Raw genomic sequence first — 14449 nt, forward strand, 5'->3', positions numbered from 1 at the left:
CGGTGTGAGCAGTAGGCCCGGGCTCCTCTGACATCCAGGTGGAGCAGAGAGGTGCGCTCTGCCAGGCTGGCCCGTTCCCCGTCCGGCTCTCCCATCCGTCCCCGTCCAGGCCCCCTTTCCGCCCACCCAGCTTGGAGCCCACCTCTAGGGCCAGCCCAGCTCTTGGCCCCGCCCTTCCATGTCTGGACACGCGCAGTCGGCGGCGCTGGGCAGGGCTAGCCAGAGTAGGAAGCGCGGCGAGCCGCCCTGGTCCCTCCCCCGGAGGAGCCGGATTCCATGATTGCTCTACCCACGCGTCACTCGGAACAGTATCGGCCGCTCATTGGGCTTGTCTAGGACGAGGCTCCGCCCAACGGCGGAGCTAGGGGGTGGGCTGTGGCGCCCAGCGGCCGCGCCTGGGTGGTGGGCGCTGAGGTCCGAGCTGGGTCCCCGGAGCTGCAGCCCCAGTCCCGACGTGGGCTGGCAGTGAAACTATGTAGGTTTTAAGTAAGTGTCGTCCCGCGCCTCTCCTCTCCCCGGGTCTGCTGCGCTCCGGGCCTGGAGGCCCGGCGAGGCTGCGGAGGGGGAGGGGTTCTCTCCTTCCGTGGCGGGCGCCCCAGGCTGGGCCACTGCTGGCCCCTCGCCCCGTGGACCACCCCGTACGCCTCTCCCCTGCCGTCTCCAGGCCCTGGCCGCCGAGGGGCGCGCTCTGCCCACTCTGCCCCGCGCATGTGTGTCCAGGGGTCGGCGTCAGGAATGCACCCTCTTCTGAGCCCCGCGACTCCGGACGGGTGGACGGATCGACGGGCTGGGTGGTTGCCAGCCCCCCGCGCTCCGGCGTGGGGGGCTGTGGGTGCGGCTGGCGCCCCGAGTCACCCCTGCGGTTTCCTGGAGGCGAGCGGCCCGGGCGGAGGGGCGGCTTGGGGGAGGGTGCGTTTTGGGGCCTCACCCGGGGTTTGGTTGTGGTCCCCAGAGGTGATGGAGGTTCGCGGCCGAGGCAGGGGGGATGGGGGGGGGGAAATCCCTGCTTGCCTGCGGCGGGATGGGGGAGGGTCTCCTGGTGTCCCGTGGCGAAAATGAATGCAGGAAAACTCTTGAACACCCGGAGGTGTTCCCCGACTCCATCTGTTGGGTTTGTTCGTTGAAAAGGCATTTACTGCCCAGCTGCGCGCCAGCCTGGCGGTGCCTTTCTGGCCAGCCTTCAAAGTGTGCCCTTTGAGCACGGGTGGTCCCGACCTCATTGAGGGTTCAGGATGTTTGGGGACCTGAGAGAGGAGTATGGGCAGGCATGTTAAGGTGCACACGGACCGGAACTTCCCAGGCTTATGGGTTTTATTGGTGCGGAGAGGACTCTGATACACGCAGAGTGGAGCAGTGGTTGCATCCAGGGCGTGGTGTTGGCACACTGGCGTGCAGGGCTCGCTGCTCTTAGTTGTTTGTACTTTAAGCAGTATATCGAACGGCTTGAGGCCATTCTCCTCGGAAGGAAGGTCTCAGCTACCCATGGGTGTCGTGGCTACTTTAGAAGGGGAGCTTTGGGAGCAGAAGGCTGGATGTGAGAGTCTGGGCGCCAAGCAGCCAGGGTGAAGGTTGTGCTGCCCTGGGGAGTGTGTGCTGCGGGGGTGGGGACCCTTTGAAGAGTGCTACACACATCAGTGTTGGAAATATGACTTTGATGTGTTTCCTGTGTGGGCAGGTGCCATTAAATGGGAGCCCTGTGGGCCTTGGAGGGAGGAGATGCCGCATGGCAGTGGGAGTGGGGGCTTGTGAGCAGCACTAGTGGCAGGGAAGCCCCTCGGTGCTGCTTAGTTGCCCTATGTATTCCCAGCTTTAGCTCCCAGCCCTAGCTTGTTGTCGGCTTTACTGGAGTCTGGCTCCCGCCTAGGCTCAAGGTCTTAAGCATGCCTCCTTGTGGCTGCCAGATTGCATCGCCCTGGTGAGTCTGGTGTTTCCGTGACCTCTGCTCTGTTGGGACTGTGCTGTGTTGATCGCTCGCCAGTGCTGGGCAGGTGTCCAGCAGCTCCATCCGCTCCTCGAGGAGCTGGAGGAATATCGCTGTATCACGACCCGCTTGGACCAGAGCAGCCCCAACCTGATGTGTTCTGAGGTTGATTCTTACTGCCTGAGGTGCTGCGGTGTAAGCTTGGCGCTCCTGCCTTGTGCTCAGGACACGGGTGGAGACTTGGGTGCCTGGGGATGCCACTTGCAGCTCCAGGAGCTGGGTGGGCGGGTGCGTGGCATTCTGAAGGATGGTGATGTTCCTGTGTACTTTCTGTTCCTTCTGTTAACCCTGCACGTTCCAGCTGCTGCGGTGTGGGCCCAGGTCTGAGCACCTCACTTTGTTTAGGCGTTTTGCACTTGACTACTGTCTAAGATTAGACAGGCTAGATGTAGGCAGTGGATTCCCTGCCTCTGGGAGATATGATCACTTCATGAGAGCTTAAGTTCCTCTTTTTTTTTTTTTCTTTTAAAGATTTATTTATTTTTATTTTAAAGGCAGATTTTACAGAGAAGGAGAGACAAAGACTAATCTTCCATGTGTTGATTCACTCCCCAAGTGGCCAGAGCTGAGCTGGTCCAAAGCCAGGAGCTTCTTCAGGGTCTCTCCTGTGGGTTCACGGCCATGGCTTTGGGCCATCCCTCACTGCTTTTCCAGGTCACAAGCAGGGAGCTGGATTGGAAGTGGAGTAGCCGAGACATGAAACAGGGCGCATATGGGCTGCCAGCACCGCAGATGAAAGATTAACTTGGTGCACCATTGCACTGGGCCCTCGAGCTTCCTCTTAACACCCTCACTACAATGTGGCCGAGATCCTGTTCTGGTGACAGGCCAGAAGCACTGCAGTAACTCTCAGAGCATATGTTACATTGCTAAATTGCTTCCGTTGCTATTGACGGAAGAGAATGGAAAGTTTTCCTGTTCTTTGCTACCCCGACTTCTGAATCACAAATGAGAACCAACTGGAGAATCTTGCTTCTCCGTGGGCAGGCATGAGTTTGAGTAGGGGCCCTGGAAGGCTGGGAGCAGCTGTGGCTGGGATGGTTCTGCAGGGAGTGCAGTCCAGCGGGCTCAGGCCTCCGCATACTGGATTCTGCTCAGGCTGGCTGCATGCTGGCAGAATTCCTGGGCCTGTGTGGGCAGGCAGGACGGTGGGAGACCACAAAACTGTAAGTGTGCATGGCACCTCCAGAAATGCTCAACAGAAATGGGAGGTCTCCCCTGGCACCCCTGTTCAGAATGACTCGCCTCTGGGGGCGTTTGGTGTCTCCATGTCCACTGGATTTTCTGCCATTCCTTCCTCTAGGCCCAGGCAGAGCTGGGGTTTTTGGTAGGATAGCGTCAGTATTTTTTTGTATGCTGTTTTGAAATAGTAAATTCATTTTGACAAGGAAACTTGTCAGGATATTCAGGATATTTTAGCCTGTGATAAGATTCAGCCCTTGACCTGGCGCAGTAGCCTAGTGGCTAAAGTCCTCACCTTGCATGTGCTGGGAATCCCATACGGGCAATGTTCTAATCCCAGCGGCCCCGCTTCCCATCCAGCTCCCTGCTTGTGGTCTGGGAAAGCAGTTGAGGATGGCCCAAGCCTTGGTATTCTGCACCTATGTGGGAGACCCGGAGGAAGCTCCTGACTCATGGCTTCAGATTGGCGCAGCTTCAGCCATTTGACCACTTGGGGAGTGAAAAGGCAACTGATAGAATGAAAGAAAATATTAAAAAAAAAAAAAAGATTCAGCTTTGGCATTGCATGCCTTGATGCTATGTGAGCCTTTAGTTAGCACCAGGTGGGAAGGATGTGTGGTCCTGGACACAGCTCTTGGAACCCCTGCTGGATGGAAGGTGCCATTGCTGGTGACCAGGAACCCTAAAGGCCAGGAGAAGCAGTGGGCCCTGTGTGGGTGCAGCAGCTCAGAGCTGGGGCAGGGGAGTCTGCACGACTGGAGAATATGACCCTCCCTTCCCCTGCAATTTCACCTCTGCCTGGACTCTTTTAAAAAAAATCTATATTTATTTATTTTCATTAGAAAGGCACATCAGATTTACAGAGAGAAGGAGAGACAGAAAAATCTTCCATCCATTGGTTCACTCCCCAAATGGCTGCAACAGCTGGAACTGAGCTGATCCGGAGCCAGAACCTTGGAGCTTCTTTCCAGGTCTCCTATGAGGGTGCAGGGATCCAAACAAGCACTTGGACCATCCTCCACTGCTTTACTATGTCATAAGCAGGGAGCTGGATCAGAGGTGGATAAGCCAGGAACTTGAACCAGCAACTCACATGGGGGTGCCAGTGCTGCAGGTGGAGGATTAGCCTGTTAGGCCACTGCACCAGCCCCTTGCTTAGATTCTTAGTACATCCCTAAACTCATGAGCTGTAGCCAGAAAGTTTGCCCTCAGGTCTTCCATGCCCACACAGAAGGGGTTTCCACCTTCTGAGCTGCGGACTGCCCTCCTTCCATGCTGGGACTGCCTCCCCGAGCCTGCACTGCCCCATCTTCTGGGGTGCTCCCTTTCTCTGTCTGTCTCTCTTTCTCAAACTCTCTCTCTCTCCCTCCTGAGTTTCTTAGTCTCGGAGGTGGCATGCTGGCATTGTGCCAGCCGCTTGTCTGTGGGACAGGCGGCAGGTATGCTTCTTTCCCGGTTTCAGCCTAACCGTGCCTGTACATCCTGTTTCCCCTGAGAGTTTTGATCAAAGCATTGTACTGTAGTGCTGTGCACAGAGAGACAGCTTTGTTAGGACTCAAGAAGAAATACTTTGTTTCCTGGTATGACCTTGTCCTAACCAAGTTGCCTTGTCCGCCGTTGTTCTGTTGGGGACTCAGAAGAGGATCACCTGGGCCCTGGTAGTAGCTCAGTGCAGCTATCCGAATCATGGCTCAGCTGTCCCTGGGACCTGCATCATGCCCGGCTCTTCTCCCTAAAAGGATTTGCAAGGAGCTCGGGGGCCTTCTTCAGGCAGTGCCCTCCCGCCTCGGGAGAGGGAGTCTTAGCTGAGATGGGTCTGGCTGTAGCAAGGGGAATTGGGTGTGGGCCTTTGTAGCTGTCATGTGGACTTTGCCCATTAGGGAAATAAAGTTTGCCTGTGGAACATCTATGGCTCTCTCCCAGGCATATTTATTTTACATGATCAGTGGATAATAGTTGCTAAAGGGGTGAGTTTAAGAATACATTCTTGGGGCCCAGCACAGTGGTCCAGTAGCTACATTCTTGCCTTGCATGTGCCAGGATCCCATATTGGCACCAGTTCATGTCCCAGCTGCTCTACTTCCCATCCAGCTCCCTGGTTGTTGCCTGAGAAAGCAGAAGAGGGTGGCCCAAAGCCTTATGACACTTGTGGAAGTCCAGGAGGAAGCCCTTGGTTCCTGGCTTTGGATTGGCTCAGTTCCAGCCATTGTAGCCACTTGAGGAGCAAACCAGTGGATGGAAGATCTCTTTGTCTCTCCTCTCTGTAAATCTGCCTTTCCAATAAAAGAAATAAATATTTGAAAAGAATATATTCTGGAGTCCATGTGATAGCTGACCCTTAGTTTGTCCATCTGTGACATCATGAGGCTAACAGTGTTGGCTGAAAATAATTTTTTGTGAGGTTTAAAATAGACTGAAGGTATGTGGGAGTTATCCAGCTCGTAGTGCTCCCGAAGGGTGGCTGCTTTGAGCAATACTCTGGAGGGTTAGAACATGGAATAATGTTACATATGCTGTTCTGGTGTGGTCTCAAGGAGGCGTTACACAAATGATACAGGCATACAATTTTTCAGTCATTTTTCTTCTAGTTCATCATATATCAAGGATCTGTTTGCTCAGTGTTCTTCAATGCTACTTTTCTTTCCAAAATTATTTATTTCCATCTTATTTGGGAGGCAGTGAAAGAGACAGAAACAAAATCCATCCATTGGTTAACTACCCAGGTGGCCATAATAGCTAGGCTGCAGGGCCCTGAGGGACATCCAGGTCTTTCACGTGGGTGGCAAGGATGCGCCACCTGCTTCCTCCAGGATGGGAAACTGGATCAGAAGTAGAAGCGTGGGGACTCCAAACAGGCACTCCAACATGAGATGGGGATTTTCCAAGCAGCGACCTGAGGCTGCTGTGCCCCAATGCTTCCTCCTAATTCCTCGTTTCAGTGAAGAGAGAGGGTTTCAGGCTCAAGTTCAGAACGTGTAGGAGGGAATAGTATCTAGCCAGGTTTGAAGTAACATCAATTATCCCTATCTTCATTAACAACAACAAAATGTTTATTTCCCTCTACTTGAAAGGCATAATAACAGAAAGAAAAGATGAGAGAGATAATTAGATATATCTTCTACCTGCTGATTCACTTCCCGAATGTTTGTGCTAGGGCCAGGCTGAAGCCAGGAACCTGAAATTCCGTCTGGGTCTCCCACAGGAGGCAAGGGCCTAGGTCCTAGAACTGTCATCTGGTGTCTCCCAGGATGTCTCAGCAGGAAGTTGGATTGGAAACTGTAGCTCATACATGGGGTATGAGCATCCCAAGCAGTTACCTAACCTGCTGTAGCACAATACCCATCCCTGTTTTTATAATTTTAGACTGTCAGGCAGTCTTCTGTAATGCTGTCAGCCTGTTTAAAGGCAGTAGACATTTAAAGGAAAAGGTCAAACACTAACAACAGAACCTCTCTGTCTACGCATTGCTCAGAGGTGCCTGGTCAGAACGGGCTCTTGCACCACCCGAGAGCTGCTTACCAAGCTGTATGCCCTGGCACAGGACAGCATCCATAAAGCAGATGGCTTCCACTTTGTGATTCTCATGGAGATACCATGTGGGTAGGAGTAACTATGCAGTGTGTGTGTGATATGGCAGACCTGGTGATGATGGTGCACAGTAACCCTCTTGGGAACCCTGGAAGTGGGGACAGGCTGAAATGTGCATCGAGGTGTCCAGAGAGGTGCAGTGGCAAGGTCAGGGCTGTCATCTCCTTTCCCTTGCCTCTCTGCTGGATGGGAAAAACCATACTATTGTATGTGGTCAGCAGAACAGGCCAGGGACAATGGATGATCAACCACGGGATGTTTTTATAGTATACAAAATCGATACAGAACACATAAATTTAAAAAAAAATTTCATGTGATCTGAGTGGGGAAAACTTTAATTGCAGGACATGGAAAAAGACCTACTTAGAGAGACATACCATGCTTATAGATAGCATAACTAATTGTAAAGATGTTGACCCTGCTGCAGTCTAACGAAATTCCAACGAGAATTCAAGTCTGATTCTAATTCCTTCATAATCTGACAGTTGCATAGTGTGGGGGAAGGGAGGAGGATTTCTCAATGAGCTTTGATCTAGACTTATTATAAGACTTAGTCATGTAAAGTAATGTGGTCCAACCCTGCTCTGTTCAGTGTCTTAGTCACCAGCTGCTACACGAATATTTGAAGTGAATTGTGGTGTGCTGTTGGACTAGGGTCTAGCCTGGATGTTTGAGTGTCACATCCAAGTACCTGGATTTGATTCCTGGCTCTAGCTGTGGTTCCCAACTCCAACTTCCTTCTGCTGCAGACCCTGGGAGTCAGTGCTGATGGCTCTGGTGATTGTGTCCATCCCCACAGGAGAACTGGTTGAGCTCCTGCGTCCCGACTTAATGCACCAGCTCTTGTGGGCATCCGAGTGAACTGAGGATTGAGGCTCCGTGTTTCTCTCTCCATATCTCTCTGCCTTACAAATATACAAGAAGTGCCGTGCATATAAAATACCAAACTTGGCAGGGATTAAAAAAATAGATAGTAAAATGCCATAATGTAAAAACAATGATTGCATGTTGAAATAAAGTTTGGATATGTTAATGTAAGTGATTGAAATCAATTTAATCTTTTTTTAATGTCACTGGAAAATTAGAAACCACATATATAGTTGTATGCAGTGCATGTAATTATATTTCCTACATATTCTTGTGCTGGGCCAGACCAGTGATATACCCGAACCCCAACCATGCAAAAGACACGTGGCAGCATGGAGTCTTAACAAAAGCATTGGGTTATCAGCCAGTGTGGAAGGGATAACATGTCCATATGGAGAAAATTAGATGCTCAATCTACTATTTATTCAGAAATGAAATCCTGATTGATTTGAAGATCTGGATTTGGGAAACTGGAAGAATTTTAGAAGTTAGCAGGGACTGTTTATGGCTTTGGAGTCGGAAAGGATGTGGGTCCAGATTGCTTTTGCTACTTAACCAGCCCAAATCTTAGTGGTGTAAAACTGCTACAATTTGTTATTTGTCCCATTGTGCAGATTTCCCACATGGGTCCTCTACTGGCCCCACCTGGGATTTCCAACGTGACTTATGCCTTGCTGACAAATTGGCTATGCTACTGCGTGGTCTGGGCCTCCTCCATCCTCTTCCATCACCTGAACAAGTTCCAGCTTGGCAGGGTCAGGTGCTGAGGCAGCCACCGTGGAGTCTGCAGAACCTCTTGAGGCTGCTGGGCTTCTTGAGGTGGATGAAGCGGGTCACAGGGCTGGCTCGGGGGAGGGGCGTGGGGGGCAGACTGCAGGCGTTGGGGAAGTCACCTAGCAAAGGAGGAGGGAAAGTTGGGCCGGAGAAAGGAGGGATAGACATGACTGTACAAGATCGAAAAGGCCAAGATTGATAAATGGAGCTACGCTAAATGTTAAAGTATCTATTTCTGAAAACATTGGAAAAATGAAACAATTGATAGACTGGGAAGGTATTTTTGCAACATATTTTTGTATCCAGAGACACCAAAATGTATCCATCACAGGAGAAGGACCAACAGCCCAGTTGAAAGTCAGGCAAAAGACATAATTAAAGCAATTTGTAGACTTCAAGAGATGATGTTCAGCTTCATCTAATTTTTGTTTCTCTGATTTCATTATCAGAGAAATGAATGTTAAGAACAGGGAGACGCCGCTGTATGCTCACAGATGGTCTTGGTCCATGCAGGCTGCTACAATGAAGTGCCATGCACCCAGTGGCTTGTCACTGACAGAGATGAATGACCTACTGTGCTAGAGGCGGGAAGCTTAAGGTCAGGAGTCAAGCTGCTCAGACTTGCCTGCCGAGAGCCTGCCGTCTGCTTCAGAGCTGTCTTGTCTTATTTCTTTCTTAAAATTTTAGTTTCTATTTTATTTGAAAATTAGAGTAACCCAAGATAGAAATCTCTCATGTACTGGTTTACTCCCCTGAAACACCTGTCACAGCTAAGGCTGGACCAGGATGAGGCAAGAGCTCTGAACTCCTTCTGCGTCTCTCACATGGGCGGCAGGGGCCCAGGTCCCGGAACATCACCTGATATCTTCCGTGGTGTGTGTTAACAGGTAACTGAATCCAGAAGCAGTAGATCAGGTGCTCCCACTGGGGATGCTAGCAATCATCCCATCATCCATTGTGTAAGGTACCTGCCTGTGGAGGGGGTTTGTCAGGGGAAGCCCTTTTGTAAAGGTGGGCATCCCATTCCCAAGAGGTCTGCCCTCCTAACCTGTGATGCCCTGAAGGCATCACCTGGTGGGGGTGGGCGAGGGAAGCTTTCAGCACCCGAGGTTACCAATGGAAGTGAGGAGTTGGATGACACCAAGAAGTGTGGGTTAAGATGTGACATGAAGAAAGGGGCACGCTCAGTCACTTTGCAGGGGTGGAAGGCAACCCAGCACTGCCAGTGTCTGCTGCAGTGGCAAGCAAACGCATCCTTCGGCACTCTCCTGGGGCATCTGGGGAATGCCGCTAAGAACAGGTGTAAGGCCGGAAGATGTTCCTCGTACCATTGCTGTAATACAAGAAAGGTGGGACTCAAATATAGGATGTTGGATAAATCGTCACAGCTTCACGAGGCTGCACAGGAAGCAGTGAGTGAGAGCTGGATGGAGTGTGAAAAGGGACTGTTGACTGAGAAGGGTGTGTTCCAGAATAATTAGCATGTAGTATGGTGTAATACAATGAGATAAAGGCCGAGGCTCACAAAACAATATTTAATGTTTGTGACTAAGTATTCAAGAAATAGATACCCGGGCAGCAGGGTTGTGAGTGCCTTTGAAAGGGGGAGGAAAGGATGGGGTCAGAGAGAAAGGGATGTGGCAGGTGTGTGCGTGTGCATGCCAGTCTGTTGTTGTGCTTGCTGTGTGGTACAGTGAGTTATGTGGTCAGTTGAGACATCTGCATCCCAAGCCGGAGTGCCTGGGATTGAGTCCCAGCTCTGCTTCCAATCCAGCTTCCCGTTAATGTTCAATCTGGGCAGCAGTGGGTCCCTGCCACCCACTTGGGAGCCCTGGATGGAGTTCCTGACTCCTGCATTTGGCCTTGCCTAGCCTTGGCTGTTGCAGGCATCTGGGGAGTGAGCCAGCAGCAGATCAATGATCTTTGCCTCTGTTGCTCTGCCTTTAAAATGAAGGGGCCGGCATTGTGGCCTCCACCCGTGGTGCTACATCCCACAAGGGCACTAACTTGAGACCCGTCTGCTCCATTTCTAATCCAGCTCCCTGCTAATGTACCTGGAAAAGCAGTGGAAGATAATCCATGTGCTTGGGGCCGCTGTACCCATGTGGCAGACCTGGATGAGGCTACTGGCTTCTGCCTTCAGTCTGGTTTAGCTGTGGCCATTGTGGCCATTTGGGGAGTGAAGCAGTGGAAGCAATTTCTCTCTTTCTGTCTCTCTGTCCTTAAAAGTAGAATAGAATAGTCTTTAAATACAGAATTGACAAAGTGTTGTGATTTGCTAATTCCTTTTTTTTTTTTTTTAACTATTAGAAAGTCAGAGAGGAAGATCTTCCATCCATTGATTCACTCTCCAAGCAGCTGCAATGGCCACAGCTGCACCAATCCAAAGCCAGGAACCTGGAGCCTCTTCTGGGTCTCCCATGCAGGTTTAGGGCCCCAAGGCCTTGGGCCGTCCTCGACTGCTTTCCCAGGCCACAAGCAGGGAGCTGGATGGGAAGTGGAGCACGGGGGACATGCACCAGTGCCCATACGGATCCTGGTGCATACAGGTGAGGACTTTAATCTCTTGGCTACTGTGCTGAGCTCGATTTGGTAGTTCTGTATGGGTAGGTTTGCATTATGACTCAGTACTTTTTCATGTGCTTGAACTGTTTCAGCAAAGATACAGGGAGCATCTTTAGCACATTACAGTTTTGGCCATGGAGTATATAATAAAAATGGCCATTTAAACTTTGGTCATGAATTGGGCCTTAACAAGAATTTCTGACTTCAATGTACACATCATTTAATGAGCATATAGATCATTCCGGCATTGGTGAATTAAGTTTGATAGTGTCTGATGGCACGTTAAGGCTGGAGCAGAATGACAGGTGTTGAAAATGCCTTTTAGAAGTTGCTAGATGGAGGCTTGGATGTGTCCTGGACATCTGAAGGTACTCATTCTCTGCCTTGCCCTCCTCCATCCCAGGAAGCGCGCTTTGTCCCACCTGCAGCCCTTATGGCTCTGTATGATGAAGATCTCCTGAAAAACCCTTTCTACCTGGCTCTTCAGAAGTGGCGGCCGGACCTGTGCAGCAAGGTGGCCCAGGCCCACGGCACTGTAAGCATACTGGTCCCGAGGGTGGTTGGTTCCTGGGCGTGGGTGTGGACATGGGCAAGGCTAGAAGTTTGGAGTCGGGGAGGTTTCCAGGGAGCCCCCAGCTCAAGTGTGAATGAACAGCAAGGGATACCAGGAACTCCTCCAGAAGCCTGCTGGGCCTGCTGTCCCAGCCTCACCCTCTTCTGGGCCCTTCTAGGGATGCCCTGCAGGCCACTGCATTCTCAGGGTGCCTGCCTCAGTCTCTCTCTGGTTGGTGGACTGTGAGGGCTCCTAGGGCAATGATGATAGTTGATCCTATTGGCCATGTTCCTCCTCATGAGTCCATTGGAAGCAGGGAGCGTATGACATGTTGGTCTATAGCTCTGGTGAATGTCTCAGGAAAGAACTGGGAAAGAGGACACGGCCATGAAAGCTTTCAGGGGTGGTTAGGTCATGGGCGTGGGAGAAGCAGAAAGGAGGCATTAGCCATCCTGCTGTGTGGAGAGAGGGCCGGCCCCTTGGGGCGGGTCTTCCAGGTTTTTGGGTTGGTGGAGTTGGCCCGAGCTCCTGGGGATGTGTGTGTACTGGGTGCATTTTGGTGGCTGTGGCCATCTGCCTTCTTTCTTGGGCACTTTCCCCTTCTCATCTCCTGTTTGTGTTTCGCCTCCCATGCTGTGCGATTCTGCTCAGGTACACCAAGTGTCCAGGGTGTAAATGCAACGAGAAGTCAGGAAAAGTCAGGTTAGCACAGGTTGCCAACGGGGTCTGGCTGCCCCTCTGGGAAACCAGAACCAAGCTTCCTTCGCCTCTGCTGCAGAGGTCTGGTTTAAAGGCCCTTGGCAGCTGTCAGGATTAGTTCTGTGACTTACATGTTTGTTTCAGAATTTTTTTTTACTTTGGACTTTGTAAGTCATCATGTTCATTGAAAATAAAAATTGAGAGGCACTTTGTGAGATTCTGGGGGCTTCACGCATATGTGTGGGGAACACAGTGTTCCTTTAGGGAACCCTATAAACTGCTTGCAGGCTGGAGGATCGGGTGGGGACAGATGTCTGTCTGTATCTGTTGTTCTGCTTCCCTGTGCTGCCGGACATTTGGGAGGACGGGGTCTTGATTAGCCACCCTAGCTCCAGCCAGTCCCCCCTGGCATGTGGGCTGCTGTCTCCACAGCCGGCCAGGGTAGAGGGTAGGAGGAATGGGGCTGTCACCAGCAGCCTCCCTGCTACCCCGTCAGGTGTGCCTCTGCTTCCTGGGTGCACACCATCCCAGCATTCCAGAGTTGTGAACTGTGATGGCTTTTCAAACACAGCAATTGTTTTTGGAGCGCCTGAGACCTAGAGCTTCCTACTTGCCTGTTTCCTCAAGCTGAATGCTTTTTAGTATTTTTACTCTTTTTGAGTCATGAAATCTTAGTTCTGGAAGGAGGCTTACCTCTCTGCTTGAATCAGCCGCTTCCCTCGTAGCCACCTAATGTTGACTTGACCTTGGCCAGGCTACGTTGCAGGTGACAGCCCTCAGCTTCCCCTGCTTTGGGAGCTCCAAGGAGCATGGGGGAAGAGACCACCTGTGACACCATGAGAGCGTATCCTGGCGTGTTGCTGCTCCTGTCTCACACTCGCATGTGTGTCAGGCATTCCCCTGTGACACAAGCAGGAACCAAGGACCAATGACAGGCTGTAGACCATCTGCTTCTGGAGCTTTGTCCTGGCTGCCCTGGGCGGTGGCCCCATGAAGGGTGTTCTTGCTGGAGCGCCTTCCTTGGAGGCACATGTAATCCTGAAGAATCCTCTTACAGTGTTTGAGTCCTAGCAGGTGCACCTCTGGTCAGGATGCATGTGTCCCACACAGGAGTGCCAGAGTGGGTTCGGCTCTGAGCCCCGGGCCCTGACTCCAGCTTGCTGCTGAAGCAGTTCTTAGGAGGCTGGGCTGATGGCTGAAGAGTTTGGATTCCTGCCACTCACCTGGACTGAGTTTTCAACTCCTGGCTGTTTTAGGAATTTGGGGAGTGGAGCCTTGGATGAGAGGGCTTACTACCTCTCCAAAAAAAAAAAAAATTACGTGAATAACTGAAATTAAAAAAAGAAAAGAATCCTTGAGCTGAGCGGGGAGCTCCATGTGCTTGTGGTTGGCTGGGGTCAAGAGCTCCCCTGGTAGCTAGACTCCTCCCTCCTGCTGTGCTGTGCTGGGCCGCAGGGTGCTCTATGTTTGGTTTTGCACATTCTGGACTGAACCTGCTCCACAGCCCGAGTTGGGCACCCTGAGACATTTCCAGTGGGTGTGGCAGCCTGTGCTCGGGACCTTGGTCTCCAGCACCCACTGCATCGTCGCAGACTATGATCATAGCAAGGCTGAAAGCAGAGGAGGGGTAGTAAGGTCATAGTGACGTTGTCTTCAGCTGCAAGTGTTTCTCTCTCTCGAGTGGTGGGATTAAGTGCGACCACCCCATTTCCCTCCCCTGGACTCCTTCCTGTGTGGTTGGTCCTGGGAAGTGGGCTGTTGGCCACAGTGGGACATGGAGGGAGGTAGAGGCGGTGGCGGTGCTGAGTCCAGGAGGAGCCCGGCACTTCCCAGGTCCGAAGATTGTCCAGAACTGTATAGTCCTTGTCCAATTCCTGCCTGGTGTGGGGAGTGTCTGTTTCTGTCACAGCGGCTCACGGACCCAGTCTTAGTGGCCATGGGTGCGCTAGCCAGTGATGCCGGGCGACTCTTAGCCTGTGTGTCCTCCTGGAGACAGGTGGTTCTGCAGAAGCTTGAGTGGGGCCCCTGTCTCCCGATCTCCCTGTTGATTTCCTCCAGGTGCTGGTACCCTGCAAAGGCAGCCTGACAAGCAGCATTCAGTCCACGTGTCAGTTCGAGTCCTATGTCTTGGTTCCAGTGGATGAGCATTTTCAGACCTTAAATGGAAAGGTATTCAACTCTGGAGGGACCAGCCAGAGTTCACTCAGCGTTTGGGGTTGGGGAGGAGGATCCTGAACCCA

The 14449-nt window shown here is 51.8% G+C and overlaps 1 protein-coding gene across 1 annotated transcript in view; it reads left to right on the forward strand.

Moving 5' to 3' along the window:
- The first annotated feature begins 395 nt into the window (after positions 1–395).
- Positions 396–14449, forward strand: part of ANKRD27 (ankyrin repeat domain 27) — a 38407-nt gene continuing 24353 nt past the window's right edge. The window contains exons 1-3 of the mRNA XM_040976487.1: positions 396–486; positions 11361–11492; positions 14268–14378. Of these exons, the coding sequence (XP_040832421.1) occupies positions 11391–11492; positions 14268–14378 (213 nt within the window). The 5' untranslated portion in view covers positions 396–486; positions 11361–11390. The remainder of the gene's footprint in view (positions 487–11360; positions 11493–14267; positions 14379–14449) is intronic.

The sequence above is a fragment of the Ochotona curzoniae genome, unplaced genomic scaffold (assembly GCF_017591425.1).
Source record: "Ochotona curzoniae isolate NIBS_2020 unplaced genomic scaffold, NIBS_Ocur_1.0 contig_2699, whole genome shotgun sequence".
NCBI lineage: Eukaryota > Metazoa > Chordata > Mammalia > Lagomorpha > Ochotonidae > Ochotona > Ochotona curzoniae.